At 35.6% G+C, this 23,089-nt stretch overlaps 1 protein-coding gene across 3 annotated transcripts; it reads right to left on the bottom strand.

Annotated features, from left to right (window-relative positions):
- Positions 1–403: 403 nt before the first annotated feature.
- Positions 404–22,622, bottom strand: LOC149739418 (S-adenosyl-L-methionine-dependent tRNA 4-demethylwyosine synthase TYW1-like). 3 transcript variants are annotated; one of them, XM_089872319.1, is made up of 14 exons: positions 22,409–22,621; positions 20,704–20,910; positions 13,031–13,228; positions 12,853–12,971; positions 12,251–12,347; positions 5,324–5,457; positions 5,100–5,197; positions 4,714–4,828; positions 4,386–4,552; positions 3,997–4,124; positions 3,076–3,261; positions 2,742–2,853; positions 2,304–2,473; positions 404–1,668 (listed from the first exon to the last, which is right to left on the bottom strand). In XM_089872319.1, the coding sequence occupies exons 1-14, from the start codon at positions 22,508–22,510 to the stop codon at positions 1,456–1,458; spliced, it is 2,046 nt and encodes a 681-aa protein (XP_089728445.1). In that variant the 5' UTR covers positions 22,511–22,621; the 3' UTR covers positions 404–1,455. The 3 variants fall into 3 exon arrangements, with proteins under 3 accessions (XP_089728445.1, XP_089728448.1, XP_089728447.1); XM_089872321.1 differs by having other exon boundaries at positions 1,355–1,668; positions 5,342–5,457; positions 22,409–22,620; XM_089872322.1 differs by lacking the exon at positions 20,704–20,910 and having other exon boundaries at positions 22,409–22,622.
- Positions 22,623–23,089: the final 467 nt, after the last annotated feature.

Raw genomic sequence — 23,089 nt, 5'->3', positions numbered from 1 at the left:
CCGTGTGCACTATAAGTAAAAAACTATAGCAGCGGAGAAAGAAATAGAGTGATCAAACTTGACTGCAAAGAGAGCATGTAATTTTGTGTAATTTACGTATTTGTAAACAAACTGTAAAACAAAACCAACCGGCGCCATTACTTGGCGGTTTAGGCGCTTGCATTTAACCAAAACATTGTGCGTCCGGTTGTGACGTTTGTGAGTACAAGTGTAGTTATCGAATCGTGTGAGAACAAGTTCACGGAAATAGTATGCAGATGTAGTCTTACGGGTCAAGATTTGGGACAGAAAACGGGACAAGGTTGGAAAGCTAGAGTCAGGACATGACTAAAGAACTTTTACTATCGTGAGCACACCACTCCCAGACATACGCAAGGGTGTTGGGGTAATGGGCCAAAGCGAATACCAATAACATGATTTATTATTTGTCGTTTAACTTTAGAGAGTTGTTGATCAATAAAAGCATGATGGTACAAATTCATGATATCACAAATAAATGACAGCTATTCTAATTTTTTTGTGAGTGTTGCAGAATATGTTATGCAGCTATGACATCAAACGTTTTTAAAGAAAAAGTATGACAAAATTTGATGGGTAAAACAATGTTGTGGGCAAAACAACCCAGAGTACAACTGTTTGGCAAGAAACACTTAATTAGACCGCATATATGTGAATATGTCACTCCCTCTTAAAGGGCCTAAACACACTCAAATGTAATAGATAGAGTGTGTTTTTCTAATTCCAACGTCACCTTACTTGTTTTAATCGGTTCTGTATAACCAAAGATATTCCAGCTCAAACACCGTGAAATTCATAAAACTGATTTGAAAGTTGCGTGGCGAAAAAATTAAGTGTACTACCCACATGACAAATCACGTCACAAAATTGTTGAAGCGTGGCCGCTCTCATTCAGAAACACTGAGAAAGGCGAGAGGCAGTGTTTTTAGCGAAAAACGAAAGAACAAAAAAAAACGCACGTTTCGCTTTTACGAATGAATCAGTCACGTGACTAGTACGTTCCTACGTCACAATCACGAAGCTCGTAGTAAAAAAAGGATAGCGCTAGAGATCACTGTTTGAGGACGAATATCTACGCCTATACTGGACCAATTTTAATAAGCAAAGTATTTTTGGAATCAATAAAACAGTCGCTTCATGAATTTACCATAAAAAATAAAAGTGACGTGGGGTGTGTTTAGGCCCTTTAAATCACTGTTTCGTCTAAATCCTGACATAATTCTTTTGTGCATGTTTAGCATTGCTTTCTTTTAACATGATCATGCGAACTAAGATGGAAATTCAAATAATGGAAAGGTGGACCAACGCTACACCATAATAAAAACTAGGACAAAAGTTAGTTTAAAACATATCAAAATGCTTCCAGTTTATTTAAATAAATTGTTTTGGCGGGTACTACAAAATGCCGACTTCAATGCGGAGTGGTTGATTTTTATTTTAACAACCTTGGGTGACTTTCTCTTTACGTCTCCATCTAGTTTCAACTGGATCAAACCCCCTTTCCTTTGCACCAAACAAAGCCCATGGAGGAGTTTTCTTCATGTAATCAAGAGCAGTAAAACACTCCCCAGTTGCTTGGTAGCGTTGGTATAATTCATGAAAACGTGAATAATCGATCCAAGTGTTCCACCCACCGTCTGACATTTTAAACTACATAACATGGGTTGTTTGGGTTTAACAAAGTTTTGTAATGGCATTAAACATATTGCAACTTAGCACTGGTTATTGATGGGGAGTTTCATAACCAGATGATACCATGCTTAGTGCATTGCAGTATCTCTATGTTACATGTACCAAGTAGGAATAAAAGACTAGCTAGAAATTAGAACTAAGATACACAGATACTTAAAACAGGCTTGATATGAAATAAAAAAATTTAACTAATTTATCTTCGCATGGCAGGCAATGACAGTCATAACATGGGTGTTCTGTTTCACACACCTTGTGCCTGCTTATAAGTAACCACTTATGAATCTTTGCGGGTAATTATTTTCAGGAATTTACCCTTAAACTCCAAACTAGAGGCAGGGGTGCTAACCATAAGTTTGTAATAAGACAACATTTTCTTTAACGAACAACTTAGATTGGATAATAGTTTTATAACAGGTTGATATCAGTGCTAAGTTTTGCTATTATTGTAGTTGTGTGTGTTTTTTAGTCAATACACTTGACATAAATGCTTTCAATAAAAGACTGCTTCACTCACCTTAATATGTATCAATATAGGTCGGTGCTATATTGTGATTCTTTTATTTGGTAAATACTAAATAACCTGCTTTACTAACCTTGGTTTGGGCAAGTAGCACACAGTTTGAATGTTCATGCTCACTTGCTATTTCATATCCATCTAACATTTGTGCAAGTTGATCAACAAAATTAACAACTTCTTCATGCCAAGGTACATTCTTCAAAGTCAATCCATCACTTGATTTACTGTCTCCACAAAATGTAACACCTGCAATGTCATTATGGTAATGAAATCTAATTAGCTGATATTCTTGAAAGGTTTAGACTAGGTTGAATGAATGAATATAAGAATGTTTTCAAAAAAAGGTGAGGGATGTTTCAAACACTCGCAATAACAGCATAGTGTTAAGACTTAACACTTATAAACTGAAACACTAAACATATAGTTTCTTGATATGCGTTTTTTCAATACCAAACAACTAGCGTAAATAGGACAGCAACTAGCAACACAGTCAATCATACTGAAATAACCATACCTTTAACTTCAATAAAATCAGGTTTTCCAAGAGAAACAAGGTTAGCATAAGCTTCAATCTCATCACTGTTCCATGCTTTAACTATTGTCAGTCTATAAACAGTTCGTTGACCCTAGTAAGACCCAACATATAAAATATTTTATAAGTTTGAAATTATAAAGCAGAGATTCTGCAACTATTCAATTAGCACAGCCTATAGAATAGTCCTTAGCGTTCTTTAATTGTAAAATGCTAGAAATTCTCATTTATTATCTGTGTTCATACTTAACAAAATATATATTTGCAACCTAAACATTTAAAAAAAATTGTTTTTGTATCTTCATGTAAAACTTACTTTAGCAGATAAAGCTTTTAAACTTTTTATAAATCTGGGCCAGAAATCTTTAAACAAGGGACGATCAATTTTCTTAAGTGATTCTTGTGTTGCTGCATCAACACTGACATAAAGTTGAGTGACAGGTATTAAGTTGGTGATAGCTTCAGGAAATTGTGCGTTGGTCACCAAGAATGACGATATGCCCTGCACACATCATTTAAAATGAAAGACATTCAATAAAGCAACTCCATAAAAAATAGGATAAAGGAAGTAAGTTCATAATGCTAAATCACTCTGCCTAAAACAAGTACCAAAAGTGTTTTCAGGTAAGCCAATAGATGCCACAAAACTCACCAAAGCATCATACCATTATAAAAAAATACAAATGGTACCATGGCACAGTTGATTAGCGCGTCCAACTTTAACTGGTTACTAATACCCTTTTTGCACGGTAAAAAGTTAATGCGAATAGCGAGGGCTCTTAAAAGTGAAACTGTACTTTCAATATACTTTTCTTTACTCGCATAGTGCGAGTAACAACCAACCTTCTACAGCAGATGACACGCTTATGACGTTATGCGTATTAACTCTGTTTTTGCAAGTAAATATGCGAGTACTTACGCGCATAAAAGTGACCATGCAAAAAGGGTATAATTGGCTGTCTACATTGTCAGCCATACATAAAACAACACCCACATAAGTAGTGACTCTTAAGCTGACACGAGTTAAGGAATCAAAACTTAGTGTGATTTACGACTGACGTACAGGTATTACTCTGCTGTCAGGTGTCTATACAAAAACATAGTATATTGCATTCACCACCTTAATTAATAAGGATCCTTATGACTGTAAGTTTCATTGCATTTTAGAAATGTCAACCTAGGGTTTGCCAAAAATTAAAATATACTAGGAGCCTAAGACTATGAATACAAAAACTACCTTTTCATGTAAAAGTTGAACAAATTTATTGATCTCTGGGTACATGATAGGTTCTCCAACCAATGAGAGAGCGCAATGCTTTATGGAAAATCCTTCAGCAAATCTCTCAGGTTTAACACCAGGTACTCCTTGTTTCAACAAAACATGGCCGATATTATATTTTTAAAGGTTGTAATAAACATATCCTAGTAAAGTATGATAGGTGTAAAATAAAAAAATAAATTGCTGTTGCAAATCTGTTATGAATTGTAAGAAACAAATAGATATGTAATAAAAGAAAATATTTAATACTGAAATAGATTTTTTAAATGCTTCACACAATTACTGAAAAGAAACAATTTTTATATTCGATTATAAATTTATACAATACCTGAATCCCAAATGTTTACCTTTAAATTGTTTGATCATATCATAATGATTATTCACTGCTCCTTTCACAACAATATCCGGTGAATCCATTTTCCATTTCCATTCTGTTCCCACAGGGTTGGAATGATGCCGCCAACAGAAAACACATTTGTTTGCACAAGCTAAACTTGGTGTTGTCTCCATGCACCTTAGTATAAGACAAGGTGTCAATAGGCCCTAGCACTTGTCTCAAGCTGCCGATACTGCCTCCATTGTGGGTGGTTGTGTCTATGTGTTCTTATGCAAGAAACTAAATCTATTGCTTCTACCCAACTAATAAAACAATATTCGAAGAAATTCAATTTAAACCTGTGGCTTTCAATTCCATAGAAAGTATGTTTATAACATCCTCCACGTCCACGCAACATTGATTTTGTCCAACGACATAATTTAACTCCAGAATGTGAACCAACAAGTCGATAACCTGAAAAGTTCAATTTAAAATACTTTACAACAGCTTTTAGACAATAAAAAACAAGTAATACGTTAATAATAAAGATACAATATATAACATATTTATAAGATTATTTAAATACCTTATTTAAATAATATGGACAGCACTTTGTTTAGGCTTTTTAACAAAATCTAGGGTAAAATTATTAGACGTCACTCGTTAAACATAACCTCTTTTATCAATGTGGCAAATTCAATATAGTTTGGCACGCCTAACTTTACTGGCTACCTATTATAATGACCTTGTTTTGTTAGTGATTTAGATAGTTCAGGTGTTATCATTTCTCTTTTTGCTTTTGTTGATTTCCTTTTTACCAAAACCCCATTAACATTGTTTGACCTGCGTAAATCAATTTGGCAGTTATAATGTGGTCCAACATAATATAATGTTAAAAACATTGAACAAAGATATAGGCAACAAAATATTTTTGTATATTAAAAAATAATCGCAAAATATACATTATACCCATTTAAAGATACAGACTTTGTATGAAGAGGATATTTTGACATCGCTTTTCCAACATCTTCGACATCAACAACATCATCTTCTTCTTTATCTTCTTCACTTTCACTGTTCTCAACATCCTCACTTTCACTTTCCTGAAAATACCAATCCACTATATTATATATAATATATATACATACATATATATGTATTTTAAATATACCATATTTTTCATAATTCCGCAACAGTCTGGTATAAAAACTTTGGATATAAACAGGAAGCATTAACCCTTTGGGGAAGAGATACATTTTAATAAATTTCTTTTTTAATCGACCAACACATACAGGTGTTTGTTTTAGAGTAAAATAATCAATTAGACATTTGTAAATTTGCTACATGACTGTATTTTCATTTTTTGTCACCCAAAATCTTGTATGTATGTGAATTTTGGCTTTTAGGCAAAATACATAAAGGAATAAGGATTCCCTGCAAAGTGAATACCAGTTATTTTACTACTCAATTGATTGTTGTTTTTTAGATTATGATGTCAACAAAATCAATTACACTACTTCCAGATGAATGATGACGTCATGGTTAAAAGCTGAATTTTGTTAAAATCTTGCTATATAATACATAGCAGCAAAATCCAGAACAAAACAGAGATGAAATATAATCGCATTACTTTAACAGAATGACGTTAAAACGTTGATTTTTTTTGCAAAATGCAAACCATATTCTTAAAAAAAACAGACTATTTTTAAACAAAGTTTATTAAAAACTTTTAAACGCTATGATACCCTTTTAAATATTAACTTGGTGGATAATTTGTATCTCTTTCAAATAAAACCAACTGTAAGATCTTTTTACCAACTCCAAGTGGATTTATGATTAACTCAGTCGAAGTGGGACCACATGTCACTTAAACGGCGATTCTGCGGTCATTTTTCCATTATCGATCCCGAATTTAGTCTCATTGAAAAGAAGAAGCATTTTTTTTAAATTTAATCAATAAAAGATATATCAACATAATAAAAAAGTTCAAGTATTGTTTTTGCTGTAATTTTGTAGTTTTTCTGTTCGCGCTAATTCAGAGTTGTAATAGGGGATTTCCCTTGTATACAAGCATTGTTTAGGCTTGGCAAAGCATTTCTAGCTTTGAAAACACATTGTAGGGGTACTAGAACAGAATTTTTGTACTAAGTCGCTCAAAAGGACACAGGGACATATAGGTTGCATTTTCTTTGATTTTAGTTGTTGAATCAGCTGGTATTTCTATAATTAGTGTGGTTTATATGTACAAACCAAGCAAATCTGGATTCAGCAGGAATAGAACCTGGGGAAAATTTACTTCCTTTCAATGAAAATCAATTGAAACACCCTGATGACATTTCATACTATGTTCGATGTTTTAAAGCTTTTTTCAGATGTTATTTATCCTGTTTTGTTATTGCATTTGTGTTTTCTAGAGCATCATTAATAAATACAACAAACCACAATTTACTTTATTCACTGAAAACAATAAGTTTGTCAACAGCACCATCATTAGGGGGTTCGAAGGTATGACACCGATGGCTCTTTATGAGATTTTTGCCTGTATGAACATGCTAGAACAGGGTCGTAAATAGTAGAAAAAATGACTGGCCGTCGCCAAAAATGGCCAGCTGTAGTAACGTAAAAATTGTCCAACGTAATAGGGATGTGCTGAAGTTGTTAAAGCTCGGGTTCGCCGAGCGCCCAGGTTCAACGAAAAGCTCGGCACGAGCCCAAGCACCTATGATGTCATTAAGGAGAAAGGCGTATTAGAATGCGTTCCTATTCAGTCGAAAAGCGTCGCTAGTCAAAATACTACAGAACACGTGGTTTGTGGTTAAAGACACATCTCGTTTCGTAATTTAAAAAAAAAATATTTAATTAAACAGTATTTATAACTGTTGAAGCCAGTGGTGCAACCAGTGCGTTCAAAAAGGGTCTGTCATAAAGATAAAAAACAAAGTTTTCTCTGACGCGATATAAACGCTTTAGATATTGGTCTTGATAAACCATCACGATTGTTACAGAGAGAGCATATTCACAACGAACATAAAATAATTAAAGAGAAAGCTACGCTGACTATTCTCGTTATCTCTTAGTAGCTTCACTTTTTTTTCATTTTTAATATTTTTCTTCAATAACTTCATAAGGTTCGGCGCTCGGCCCAGATTTTAGCTGAGTGCCAAGCATAAAAAAGGAGACGCTCAGGCACGAGCCTTTGAGTTCGGGCTCGGCTCGGCTCATCCCTACAGCATAATAAACATTATGACGTCATATGTTTAGAGCAGCGTACATGCATCAGAGCGACGTATTGTTCAGTGCAAGCTATATAAAATTGATTGGCTTGCCTTAGCAGATTGTTTATTCCAACATAGTAGCGATTGACACATGGATTTTTGGCGTCATAATACAAATTGACACGTTGATTATTTGCACAATAATACCGATTGATGCGTTCATCGTTAACCTTGCAAAAGTAAACTAAATGCTCCTGTTCACGTTTACGGTCAGTAAAGATTAAAGCAGCTGTGTTTTATTAAACGTTTACATTGGGAGTGGCGCATTTGGACATAATGACACTGACTTAACAATTGTTTTCCGCCAATCAAAACAGTTCGCAATAGGTGTTTCACGAGTACAACATCTGTACTTCTGAAGTTTTAAATATGCATTTTTACTATTGTGAATACATGTTAAAAAGGATCCTTAAACCTTGGTATTGTATTTGCATTTCAATTTTGAGAAAACCCAACAATCTTCCCACTCGCATAAACATTTCACCTTTGATTAGCAAGTGGACGAGATATAATAGATAAGGATTGCAAAGTCGTGCATATTCTGACCTCCCCTGGTCCCAGTGTACATTGGCTTACAACCCAAAGGCATCGCGCCTAATATTTCAGTGTGGTATTAAAATATTTCGAAGATTTTACGTTGTTTTTCGAGTCGCATTTTGTCGAGTAGAAGTACATATTATACATCAAAAGAAAGATGATTTCATACTATCAAGTTTGCAATGCATTTTTTTGGATATTTTTGTTCATTTTTGAAATATTCCATATTGAAAAATTCATTATGATGTCATTGTGATTTTGATGACGTCATCAAAAAACTAAAAAGATGAAGTTGAAGACAATTTTATACACTACGAACTTGCCAGGGTGCAAAATCTTTCGTAAACGACCTAGTTGAAGATCGGGGTGTCGTGATCATTAGAGCAGTAATTGTGTGTTTATTTGGTTCCTGTAAGCGATACAAAGGTAGAAAACATGTATAGTGGTTGTTTTAACTTTAAAATATAGAAGTGCTTGATTCTCTAAAAATCGCAATATTTAGACGAAAAAACAGCACTCAGCAGTGATAAAATGCTATGCCGTGGGCTGCGTAATGGCGGTGACTATGACGTCATAGACGTGGGGACAATGACACAATGATCAGCGTATTGCGCAATTGGACATTAATAAAGGAACAACTACCAAATGACATTAGCATATCAAAACATTTCGTGCTTTTAGCTCTGTACACTTAGGCCTTTTAAATTTGTAACCTGACTTTCCAAAAGTTTGCCACCCATGATTTTTTCAATAGATTAATCTTAAGACAGCTAGATCCAATAGTTTAAGATTTTATTCAATTTACCATGCTGAAGTTAAGTTCATATATATACAAATAAAACATTGATAATTTCTTTTTTAGTTTCAGTTAAAAATAATTTAGAATTTTGGTACCATTACACACATATAGTCATACAGGTAGGGATGCACATTACAGAATAATTAGGTATTCGAGGATATCCTAGAATACTTTATTTCGAATCTAGAATTCCGAATCTAAAATTTCGAATCTTTTTATATTAACAGAAAAAAAATTTTTTTACCCGCATAAGTCAGTTTATTGACTCTTTCATAGTAGCCTTGTTGTATCATGAAATGTAAAATGATTAAAAATTGTCCTATTGGGTAGATTTTGCTAGGGATGTGCCGAGCTGAGCCCGAACTCAAAAGCTCGTGCCCGAGCATCTCCTTTTTTGAAGCTCGGCTGAAATCTGGGCCGAGCGCCGAGCCTCATATGCTATTGCTAAAACGTTGCACGCGAGAGCGAAAAATACTAAAAATGAAAAAAAAGTGAAGCTACTAAGAGGAGATAACGAGAACAGTCAGCATAGCTTTCTCTTTAATTATTTTTCGTTCGTTGTGAATTTGCTCTCTCGCAAGCAACGAATCGCAACGTCAGTGAAATTGCCCGTATCGAATTACACGAGCGCGCAATGTTCTTGTATATGATTTTAAATAAAAAGCTAATGACTCTTAAACTTTTTTATAATGAAATAAATAAATTGCTGCAACCATGGGGGCTGTTTTGTTGTAATGACAGACCCCATTTCCGCAAACACACACCCAGACAGAAAGTGCTAAAACAGGCGTTGCATTCAATATTACTTTCTTTCTCTGGGAATCGAAACATGTTTCATTTAATTGTTACGTCACTTGTCCCATAACAACATAACTATAAATAAATTATGACGTTTCATAATATAACAATCGGGAAGAATGTTCCCCCTTACAACCAACCACGAGATCGAAACCTCGTGTATGAGCGTCACATTTTTACGCTCTGCGTCGGCGTAGGATATAAAGAAAGACACATGTGGTAGCATACATTCTACACCCAACAAACGAAGCAATCGTTGTGAACTTATTCTTGTGAAAAATGACGTAATGAAACTCCGGTTCTCGTGCTGTGCCATCAAACAATGTTTTTTGGCCTCTGTCCTAGCTCGACCGGGACGATACTTAGTAATATCATTACAATCTCTGTTGGTTCCAATTTACTTATAGCGTCGCTCTTCGCTCTTATATTTGCATCAATTAAAATTAACATAATCGCGATTTCAGGATTGTAAAAGTTGTAAATCCGGACGGTGATCGTTTAATTTTATTGAAAATCCGGACGTAATGTTTTATGTGCGTCTGTCACCCAAGCTACCAAATCTTGTTATAAAGCCTATTACTGACTATCACCATGACACCACAGTCTAGTGCGGGCGCCTGTGCGATAGAAACCGTTGTTAAAGCTGCGATCTAATGTTTTATGTTCGTCGCGTGTTCGTAAAAATCAGCTAATAAAGTCGCTCGAGTAACAAACATTGCCGTGCTGCAATTTGACATTTTGCGCTTAATTGTTACGTCACATGTCTTATTGCAACATAACTATTAACTATGACGTTTCATTACGTAACAGTCGGGAGGAATGCCCACTGCCCAACGAACCACGAGATCGAAACATCGTGTATGAGCGTCACATTTTTACGCTCTGCGCGGGCGTAGGAAATAAAGAAAGACGCATGTGGTAGCATACATTCTACACCTAACAAACGAAGCAATCGTTGTGAATTTATTCTCGTGAAAAGTGCCGTAATGAAACTCTGGTTCTTGTGCGGTGCCAACGAACGATGTTTTTTGGCTTCTGTCCAAGCTCGGCCGGGAAGATACTTTGTAATATCATAATACAATTTGTGTTGGTTCCAACTTACTGATAGCGTCGCTCCTCGCTCTTATATTTGCACCAACTAAAATTCACATAAACGCAATTTACCTGCATTTATTAAAGTTTAAACTATTCTTGGTTGCTTGCTTAAAATTATATCGGGATTAAAACAATTATACGAAATATAGAAGCACATAAACCACAATTGTTACCTAAAATTTTAATAGTTTATCAAAGGTATTATGACGTAATCATCGTTACATTTTTAATCCACGATGAACGTGCGTAAAACTTTGCATTTGTTTCGTCATTTTAGCTATTCGCCATGTTCTCGCAATGTAAGCGATGCGGTTAAAATAGAGCGCACGTTTATGTCGTCAATAAATACTGAACTAAGAAACCAAAGAGTATATTGTCGGCCGAACGTAAGAAAGTTGATTTTAATATAAATAGGATTTATTTCTACTAAAAAAATCCGGACATTTTTCAACGATCCGGACGGTGACATTATCACTGAAAAAGGGGTATTTTTACAATCCTGCGGGATTTACCTTCATTTAAACTAGTCATCAGAAACAAAAATTATATAAAAAACTACAGGTCGTATGGAAGCGAATAAAACACGATTGTTTTATAACAATCTCGTTTGTAATGGAACAATCGTAATGGTTTATAAAAGTTATTCTGACGTAAATAATCGTTAGATTATCCACGATGGACATGTGTAAAACTTACACCAATGTTTCATTTATTAAAAAGACGTTTCTAATTTAGTATAAATAATGTAATATTAGTTCTAATTTACCGCATAAAGTAGAATAGATATATCAGTGTGCAAAACCAATATCTAAAGCGTTTATTTCGCTTTAGAGATAACGATGTTTTTTATCTATATGACAGACCCCTTTTGAACGCGCTAGTTGGCTGCAAAAGTTATAAATACTTTTCAATTAAATAATTTTTCTTGGAAATTACGAAACGAGACGTCTTTTTAACCGCAAACCACGTGCTCTGTAATATTTAAATTAGCGACGCTTTTCGACTAAATAGGAACACGTTCTCGTACGCCTTTCTCCTTAATGACGTCATCGGTGCTCGGGCTCGTGCCGAGCTTTTCGTTGAAGCTCGGCGCTCGGCGAACCCGAGCTTTTACAACTTCAGCACATCCCTAGTTTTTGCGTCATGAAATGTATATCAGGCTATAAAAAGACGTTGCGAAGCGTTTTCTCTCGAAAGTCCCTCAAACACAAAAGTTTTTTTTTTTAGAATTATTAAGTTTCAAAAATTGTTAATATAGTTTATGAGATAACGTGTAATGACGTCATTTAACAGAATACCGAATCCCGTAATTAGATTCGAATACAAAAGGATTTGAATCTCACGGATTCGAAATTCTGTAATGTACATCCCTACATACAGGTGGCTACTCACTGAATCTTCGGCAAAGTGAGGAGTGCTTGAAGCATCTTTGTCATCACTTTCATTTAACAAATATACCAATATACTAATTATATCATTCTTCCACGAACTGAAATTAAAAAGAGTTTAAAATTTGTGCAACGACTTTGTTATTGCGTCTGCCTATAACCTACAGGTTATGGGTTGAAGGTTTGTTGCTGCTAATATTGTAGGCATATCAGGTATGCTTAAAAAAGACTTATCAATAACTTCTCCCAGTGCAGACTAATTGATTCCCTAAATAGTCAGCCAAACACAAAACAAAAAAATTACCACTTACAAATGAAAGTTTCAAACTTATAGGGCAACAGAACACCTATGTTATAACGACTGTTGTTGCCTCGCCACAAATGAGTAAATAAGTTACATTCTTCATTCATAAGTTTATGTTTTAAAAATACAACATTCTACCCTTATAAAAAATCTAGTAAAAAAACAATAACAGTGATTTCATACAAAATTTGCTCCGGTTTCAGAATGAATTATGAACATCTACAAGCAAATTTGACTTCAGAATTTTAATGTAAAAAGAAATTCTCACTTCATTTCAATCTATTATACAGCTACTAACTTACTCAAAATCTAGCTTAAGACTCCCTTGCTTGCTTTGTGCAACATTTTCATCACCTTCAGTGAATGGGAAGACACGGGATGCACTCAATTTGTGTAACCACTTATCTATATTCCGGCCAACCTAAATACACAACATTACAACCACAAGACGCATTTTGGATCTTCACATATTATACATACTGTATTATAATTATCAGAATAGAGAGAATTGCCAAGACCAAACACAGCATACTTCATTCCAGCAAGAATTGATTTGTTAACTCTAAAGTCATTGGATGCTTCATGTAACCACTGACAAAACCATTTACATGTTAGTGGTGGTACACCATCAGTGTAGGTTGAAACTAGAAACAAAACTGGCCCATTTTCCTTTCTTTCCTAAAAAATATAATAGTTTATTATTAAAACAAAACATACATTTTGTGCATTAGGTAAAGTTATTGTATAATTTTTTACTTTAGATCTTGATTACTTTAAATGCAGGTAAACCACAATTAGGTAAACTTTAATTGTTGCAAATATAAGAGTCAAGAGTGACGCTATCAGTAAAGTGACACCAAGAAAAATTGTAATGTGATTTTCTAATGAGAAACATAATGAGATACAAAAAACAGAGTTTTGCGAGTCCCAATTACAAGAAAGCTAGGGAAAGTGTACAATTTTCCCGGGATGGCGACGACCGGCGGAAATGCGTAAGGAATGCGGAAATATTTTACGCAAAACAAATGTTTTAATTTTTTTTTCTTTTTAATAATAATAAATTTTATTTTTTTGATAATAATACATATTCTGTTTTTAACTCCATAAACCACAAATTCCATGTGTTTCTAAATATGAAACATTGTTACATCACAAGTAATATTGTTACGTAGACAATTTGTTACGTAGACAATTCTTTTCTTGCGTTTATCAGGGTATTGAATGACTGCATTTAACATAACAAGCGGTATTGTGACACTAACCGATTACACGTGGACGTGGTAATACTGTTTTGCCTTATCCCTTATGGGTATTCACTCCTTTAAATAGAGTTACAACAACAAAAACGGTAGAGTAACAGTAAAAATGTAACGTTTTAAAGAAAATTAGGATAAAAAAAATCATGGCCAATAGACGTCGACCATTGCAGCCATTAAAGCAGTGGTTGCTTTACGCGGGTACGAAGTATTCACAAACTATCTATACTTTAATGCGCACACATGAAAAGATATCCAACCTTTTTTCAAGCAACTGCAGGCTAAATAATCAAGGGGACAATTGCTATGGTGACGCAAATATTCAACGTGTGAATTGCTATAATTTCGTAATCAATTGCCACGTCAAACAATCGCTTTTATGATGCAATGAATCCACGTGTGAATGCCTACTATTTCTAAAATATGCTACATGTCTTAAAAAACATCCTAAATATACAGTGAACATATTTAGGTTGTTTATTACAGCCAGTTACCATGGTAAATTGGCAAATTACACTTATTTTACACGTAGCCATGAAAAAAGCAGTGCAAAGTTTGTATTGCGAATTCCCGCTGAAAAATTAGTAAATGGTCAGGCGACTTTTTTTGAAACATTCACAAGTCTATTAGTTTAGTATGTGGTATGAGAACGCTGCATGAACCAGAAAGTGGTACGGGAATAGAATTTGGGAACCACTGCATTTTAAAGCATATTTTAGCTCAGTTCAAACAGCAACGGCTGAACAAAATTTGCCACTAGAAAGACCTTCCCAATCAACAATCGATGAGCATATTTTTTGAAAGCCTATTTTTTGCTAACGCGAGTTTGGTTTACTCTCTCTATTACTACATTAGAATTTAGATTAACAAACAATATTGCTGCTAAACAGACAGGGATTTTTCGCTGTATCGCATTCTAAACAATGTGGGCCCAAACAATCTGTTTTTAATGGTAAGCGTGTTTTAACAACTGTTGTTTTATCGCTATGTCCTGCCTTCGCGTTTAAAATATTTCTAAATCTTCGCTACTGTAATCAAAGGGACAAAAAAATAAATTAAATATAAACAACAAAAGATCTGTTCTAGAAGGAGTGCTGTTTAATATTTCATTTACAATATTTTCCCCAGCCAAGCAGCATATTCATTACGAAATAATAAGGATTCACACGTGGATTCATTGCATCATAATAGCGATTGTTTAACGTGGCAATTGATTACGACATAATAGCAATTCACACGTAACACGTTGATTATTTGCGTCATACTAGCGATTGTCCTCTCGATTATTTAGCCTGCAGGTGCTTGAAAACAGATCAAATATTTGCATTTTGCCGTAAGCGCATTAAAGTATAGATGGTTTGTAAAAATCCCGCCTGCCATTGGCTAATCTAAAGGATTGTCTTGTCTACAATGAATAATTCTTACGCATGTGAACGAAGCAAGCATGTGAATAAATCACCTAAAAATTAGCAAAGATTATTAAAAAATCGACGTCTATATTACGCGCGACAAACTTTGTCCGGTCAACGTTGAAATTATTACCAGAAGCTTGTTAAACAAAGAATCCTCTACTACTCACTAGGATTGCTTTCTTTGGTTTAATAAAAACTAATCGGCGATTACCAATCACTGTTAAAAAATACTTACACGTTTCCACGGGCAACGAATTTCCTTTTAATAATTACTAGGAATTTAATAGTGCTTTAAGATTGTCTGTGTTTTATATTCAGTAATACACTGATCCACTGGCGTAGAGTAAGGGCGTGCGGGAGTGCGACGCACTCCTGCCAATTTAGGAATTCACTATTCTTCTTGTTTAATGCACGACTACTGCACGCGGGTATAATGTTTCGACGATAACATTAATTCGTAAAGAAATGTGTTAAAACTTGACTTATATTTGCGCAAACACGATTATTACAACATAACATTGTATTGTTTGTAAATATGCAGCAAATCACGCCCATTTTACACCTCCCTGATTGACCAATCAGAAACAAAGGAATCGTGAATTAACTAGCATTATTACGTGTGATAGACCAGACAATGGCATAATACCTATGGGATATGGGAGTATTTAGAATAGCAATGTTTAATTTACTTGATTGAGAGCTGCGAATGTGCGTAAGGCATGTAAAAAAAACAAAAGTACGACCGATACTGATTCGTATTTAAATTTATGTGGGAGTTTCCTAATTCGTAGACGCATGCGTTCTGCTTACGCCAATGTGTTTTACGAATGCTAAAATTGTGGTAAAAATACTAAATTCGCACAGTGGTGTTTTAGTTTTTTACTTATATTTTAACGAATTTTCTTCTGCTGCCCCACTGACGGTGTTTTTTGGCTATAAGCCAACGATTCCTCGTGCGGTCTTGATAATTAAAAAAGTTCAATCTAGTTTTGTTTTTTTCCGATTAAAGCCAGATTACCGCGACGATTTCAACTTGCAACACACACAAACTGTCAGATAAACATTTGCGCGTAAAACGTTTTTTTGCTCATAACAAAACAGCTTTCCTGATACAAATACGGCGCAGTTTTATGTACCATACTTCTCAAACTGTATTCGGTCAGCATACAAATTTTTAACGAAAGCTAGTTTAAAAAACTATAAAACTTATCGGCGATCACCAAGACACCGACCGCAGTTTATGGTAACCGAGGCAACCAACTTCCTCTTTTAAAATTACCGGGAATTTATTGGCGGTTTAAGAATGCCTGTGTTTGCAAGTAATTCCCGAACATACACATGTCGAAATACTGGTTTATATTTCTCACGTAATACGCATTCGTCACAATTCCTATTATTGCGAAATAGCTAGTTATGTTACGTCACAATCGCAAATGTCTCTTGGCTGTATAAATGCGGGATTTATGATAAAATAAACTGTTTGTTACGTCAGAACTGCACGAATAGGTAACTTACGTTAACAATATACGATTTGTTACGCAGCCGACCAAGTAAATAAAGTCCAGGCTACTAAATTATTGAGCGGTATTACACTTGCAAATTAAACCACGTTACATTGCGATAAGTGTTCCTGTCGGGTAGAAGGTCTAACTATTGCGTTAAGATACATCAATTGTGTTTGCGTGTTTGCCGCACTCCCACGCAATTGCAAAACTCTACGCCAATGCACTGATCTACACTCTCCGAGCATACTATTCGTTAGTATTGTTACGTATTACATTAGTCACAATCCCTATTTTGGCGCAATCAAATATCAAATACCGCAAATGTATTACGACCTAGCTAGTTATGTTCGTCAGAATTGCCAATGTCTCCGCATAAATGCCGGATTTATGACAATATTAAGCTGTTTTTTACGCCAGAACTTCATGAATAGATAACTTATGTATACGTTAACATGAAACGAAATGTTACGCGGCCGGCGAAGTAAATAAATTCCGGATTCCCACGCCGGCCGTTTTTTTGCCGGCAGTTTTTAAAAAATCCGGCCGATGCCGGCGGCATCGAAAACAGGCACTTTTTACACCGCTGTATAAGAATAGCTGTTCTTTTTTTAAGACACGCACATGTCACGAATTGTAATTTACAACAACTTTTTCATAATTGATAGACATTTTTATTAGCTACAGTTATAATTTTTTGGTGATTTACCCATTATTGTTTTTGTGATTTACTGATTTAACGATTATCATCAAGAGCATAAAATGGCCGATATGATCCCCGCTAACTAACCAGGCTGCAAGGCGTATTGTCCATAAATGTAAACTCGTTCGTATACTAAATTTAACTCATTCGTAACAATGAAACTATACTAGGTCAAAGCTTCTGATCATGCGTCCACGTCATGAAGTTAACTAACTAATATTAATTAAGTGTGTAGTTTGATTTTTATCAGCCAACACTTGTTAAAACAGTAAAAACTAAAGTAGACAGTCGTTAACCGACAGTGGTTATACAGCCCTGGACACTCAGGTCAGCAATCGGCAATTGCCGACACATTTGGACAGACCGTCGCCCGTTGGTCATTTATTGCAGACGTTGTAGAAAGAGACAAAAAAAAAAAATTTTTTTTAAAGAAAATATTTTTGCGGCACTATATTGCAGATGCGAAATTCCAAAAATTCAGGCGAAATATCTCAAAGTGAGGTAATATAATAAAGTAATACATTTATCATCGTATATAGCAAATGACGTCATGCGCGCCAATTTCCTAAACATCTGGGTGATGCGGAGCGCACCTACGCATTGACTATGACGTCATATACGTCATTGTATGTGTGGGGTGTGGCGCATGTGTATACGGGAATTCGTAACATGACCTTTCTCATTGCCGCGCGTAAAATAAATGTAATTTGCGGTAATAAACAACCTAAATATGTTCCAGAAGTATAGCACTGCTGTATATTTACGATGTTTTCCTCAGCCAAGCAGCATTTTTATTACGAATTAGTAGGGATTCACATGTGGATTCATTGCATCATAATAGCGATTGTTTGACCTGGTAATTCATTACGACATAATAGCAATTCACACCTTGATTTTTGTGTCATAGAAGCATTTGTCCCCTTGAATATTTAACCTGCAGCTGCTTGAGAACAGGTTGGACATTTATCCTTTTACGTATACGATCTAGTAAACTTAATAAAGGATTGATATGTTTGCAATAAATATTAAAGCAGACGATGTTGGTATTATTTCACGAATTTGGTGTAAAAATGTGTTAAGTTATAAAAGCTCAGATACGCCGAGCGCCGAGATTTAAGAAAAATATTGCCCGACTCTATGTTGTCACCAAGGAGAAAGTCGTACGACGGTACGAGAATACCAGTGGCGCAACCAGCGCGTTCAAAAGGGGGCTGTCATATTTACGTCTGGTCAACGTTTATCTCTGACGCGATAAAACACTCCCTTTATTGGTTGTGCACACGAATATATATCCTATTTTACGCGGTAAATTAAAACTAACACTACATTATTAAAAAGACGTATCTAAATTAATATAAACAGAGGAAACATTGTTGCAGATTTACGCATGTTAATGTAACGATTATTTACGTCAGAATACCTTTGATAAACCATTACGATTGTTCCATCACAAACGAGATTGTTGGTAAACAATCGTGTTTTATTTGCTCCCATACGATCTGTAGTTTTTGTATGATTTCTGTTTCTGATGATTAGTTTAAATCAGTGCTTCCCAAACTATGGTATGCGAAGGCCTCCCAGGTGGTACGCGAGCACCTTATTAAGTTCACACCAAACGATCGCAAATGATCTTTTAGTGATTTTCGTAAGCATTATTTTAATCCACATAAATTACGTAGAGCGTGACATTCCATGCTATATTCCCTACACCGGTGTTCCTAACTTTTTAAACCTAGGCGTTGATTTACGCGTGTACAGAATATTTTTGCAAGCCTATCTTTACTTATGCGCATGAAAAGGCAAATATTCAACCTGTTTTCAAGCACCTGCAGGCTAAATAATCAAGGGGACAATCGCTAATATGACGCAAATAATCAACGTGTGAACTGCTATTATGACGTAATCAATTCCCAGGTCAAACAATCGCTATTATGACGTGATGAATCCACGTGTGAATCCCTACTGTTTCGTAATAATTATGCTGCTTGGCTAAGGAAAACATCGTAAATATACAGCAGTGCTACTTTTGGAACATATTTAGGTTGTTTATTACCGCGCCTGTTGTCCTGTTTAATAGGCAAATTACTTTTATTTTTAACTTTGAGAAAGGCAGTGCCAAGTTCATGCCCGCGGAAAAAATAGGTGTGCGTGCGGTTTTTAATTTCACTATTTAAAATGAGTTGTTCACGAGCCTTTAGTAGTTTAGTATGTAGGTGGTTTGAGAACGCTGCTTGAACCAAAAAGTGATACGCGAGTAGATAAAGTTTGGTAACCACTGATTTAAATGCTGATAAACCGCGATTATTATGCATTTTAATTGGTGCAAATATGAGTGCGAGGAGCGACGCTATCAGTAAATTGGAACCAACACAAATTGTAATATATTATTATAAAGTATCGCCCCGGCAGAGCTTGGACAAAGGCCAAAAAACATCGTTTGATGCCGCCGCACGAGAACCAGAGTTTCATTACGTCATTTTTCACGAGAATAAATTCACAACGATTGCTTCGTTTGTTAAGTGTTGAATGTATGCTACCACATGCGTCTTCCTTTATTTCCTACGCCGGCGCAGAGCGTAAAAATGTGACGCTCATACACGATGTTTCGATCTCGTGGTTGGTTGTGCAGTTAGCACATTCCTCCAGATTGTTATATTATGAAACGTCATAATTAATAGTTACGTTACAATAGGACAAGTGACGTAACAATTGAACGAAAAGTTATTCCAATTTTAAGCGAACGAATGTAATATTAAATGCAACGCGCGTGTGTGTGCGTCTTAGCACTTTCTGGCTGCGTGCGTGTCTGCGGAAAAGGGGGCTGTCATGACAGCAAAACAGCCCCCCTGGTTGCGCCCCTGGAGAATACGTTTCTGTTTAGACGAAAAGCGTCGCTAATCAAAATCATTTAGAACACGTGGTTTACGGTGAAAGAGAAGACGTAATGCAGCACTTTGTATTATTTCAATATAAAAGGTTTAAGAATTTATTTTTTTTATTAAAAATCTGTCTAATCAGATAAGAAACATTGGGTGCTCGTGTTATTCAATAACGGCTGTAATTCAAGACGGGCAAATTCGCTTTTTTTAAATGTCGGCATATTGCCGCCGTATTTTAAAAACCGTCGGAAACTGGTTGCCAACCTACATTTAAATGAGTCTCCAGGGCTGGGTTATATCTGTAACTTTCATGGAGTGAACCAACAACAACCACAGTATAACCACTGCGCAGGTATACTGTATGCAACAACAAAATTCCGTCAAATTTAATAACACCTCACCTTCCAATTTAGGAAATTGTCTTCTGGATCAAAGTTTTTTAAATCTTCAACTTCGCATTCTACTCCTTTCACCAATAATTCATCTTTAACCAGATGAGCAAACTTTGCCGCTTTTCCAGTTTGGGTTCCAAATAAAATATGAACAACTTTTTTTGTTTTCACAACCTCTTGCAGAACAGGTGTTCTTCCGTTTGCGACAGGTTTTATCTATAAAATGATATTTCCTTGTGTGCTACATTTGCACATATTCTCTTTTCATAGTATTATATTATTATTATTTACTAGTGTGGCGATGTGTTGTGTTTTTCATTCCCACTTCTTCGTTGTTAATATTACTTTTCTTTTTTAATTTTTTAATATTTTAATAGTTAATAACATGGCCTACTGAAAACACAGCCTAAGAGCAGAGCTGCGATTGAGCCGTTTTCTTGAGCAATGCTCGGCGACAGCCAGGCTAGCTCGCGACACGTCCAGTTTAAGTTATGAACATTTTCTTGTGGCGGCAATAACCGTTAAATTTAGCGACATATCGGCTTCGCGAAACCGAGATCCGGCGCAACTATTCTCATAGTGCCCAGTGTGGCCAAAATCTCGACATGCCTGTCGCGACGGTAAGCGCATCGTCGCTAAAATTTTACGCAGTGTCAATAAAAAAACTTAAGGTGTCGCCAAAGTCTGAGTCACCAATGAAATCGCTTTATATAAAGTGGAAATTCAGACGTTCACAATGTAATACTATTAGATTTAGAGGACAACTCGGCGGTATACATTTTGATAAAATGATTCGTCCATATCTATTAAGTATTCTGAATCGTCCTCTCTTATTATACAACAACAGTCTATATATGTTAACAACAGTCTATGGGAGTTGTGAGGACATAGTTTTATAATTCTTTGAATGTTTTTTGCTTAATACTAAATGGGACGAGAAATAAAATGAAAAGGTGTCCCATCTTACCCCACCTCCTATTAACAAAATTCAACGAATAAACTTTTGCTAAAAATACAGTTCAATATGTAAGTGTACAACGGAACAAACTTGGTACATCCATAATCAAAGTTAATTTTCAAAAAACTCAACTCGGGGGGTCTCATTAGGCTAAAAATCTGAATACACGCATCACATTTTGGTGGATCTTGAATAGGGAAAGCTCCCTTTTCAAGAAATACTCACCGGGCCCCCCACCGGGCGTGTTTTAGTAGGACTCGTAACACCTGGTCCTCACCGGGTCCCACCGGGCCCCGCACCGGGCGTGTTTTAGTATATTTTTTTCCACCGGGCGTGTTTTAGTAGGACCGGTACATATTGCCACAATATTTTGTTAAATCATTTATAGTTACACCGGTGAGAACAGACTTAAAACATAATACGATAAGCATATTTCTAAAAAGCCTTTTACTTTTTTGCTGAATGTTTGTTTTTTCTCACGCCTGCCATTAAGTAAAAGATTGTCTCGTTTATACGATAAATACTTTCTACGCACGTGGACGCAGATGGTGCTAGTGAAGAATCCCCCCACCTTATTTGCTAACCACTCGTCCAGTAACTTCCAACCCCTAACTACAAGCCCCATATAACCACTAACCCCTATAATTACCAACCCCCAAACCACCAACCTCTAAGTCACTTTTCAACAGTCTATTCTGCTATGTACCGGAGGATTCTTCACTAGTGCCAAAAAAAGTTAGACATTAGTTAACAAACCTTTGTTATATCTGGAGTTGTATTCCTTGTTTTAAGAAACTTTATTATCATGTGAGTGATTACAAATACGATTGCCGATAGAATTAGTTCCACTACCGTCATATTTATTTTTACGAGTAGGTGAATGATCTACACTTTACAATACACCCCAAAATACAATAAGTGAAGCCGTGGCGTGAACACACGCTCGGTGATTCCCCTAAGTAACGAAGAAATTCTAGTTTTGTCACAAAAATAAAAACAAGAGATCGAAAATCTAATGCGTGAGCACGTTAAATAAACTAATTAGCATAGTATAATTTAACCGTTTACTACAACGGTCGACTGAGCTCGATCAAAGACCTTTAATGCGTCCCCACTTAAATGAAAATAATTTGATTCAGGCGTGAATCAATGTGAGGATTCCTCATCTCACCAACACGTGCCCTCCCAAATTCCCAGACAATATAACCGCTGTCTCGACAGTGCTGATTAGTAGATTTATTGGCCTAACGGTAATAATTCGATCCTCGCCTGCCGTAACAATTAATTTGAATTTGTTTTTTGTTTAATAAGAGATATATGAGACTAATACTGTACTATATAGTAGGGTGGGGGGAATATGGGACACTTTGTCAGACGAGACTTTTTTTTAATTTTCTTTTTACGGGCCCCCATTTAATGATAATCAGAAAAATAAGG

The sequence above is a fragment of the Ciona robusta genome, chromosome 2 (genome assembly GCF_009617815.1).
Source record: "Ciona robusta chromosome 2, ASM961781v2".
Classification (NCBI taxonomy): Eukaryota; Metazoa; Chordata; class Ascidiacea; order Phlebobranchia; family Cionidae; genus Ciona; species Ciona robusta.
This window is presented reverse-complemented; position numbering and strand designations above follow the sequence as displayed.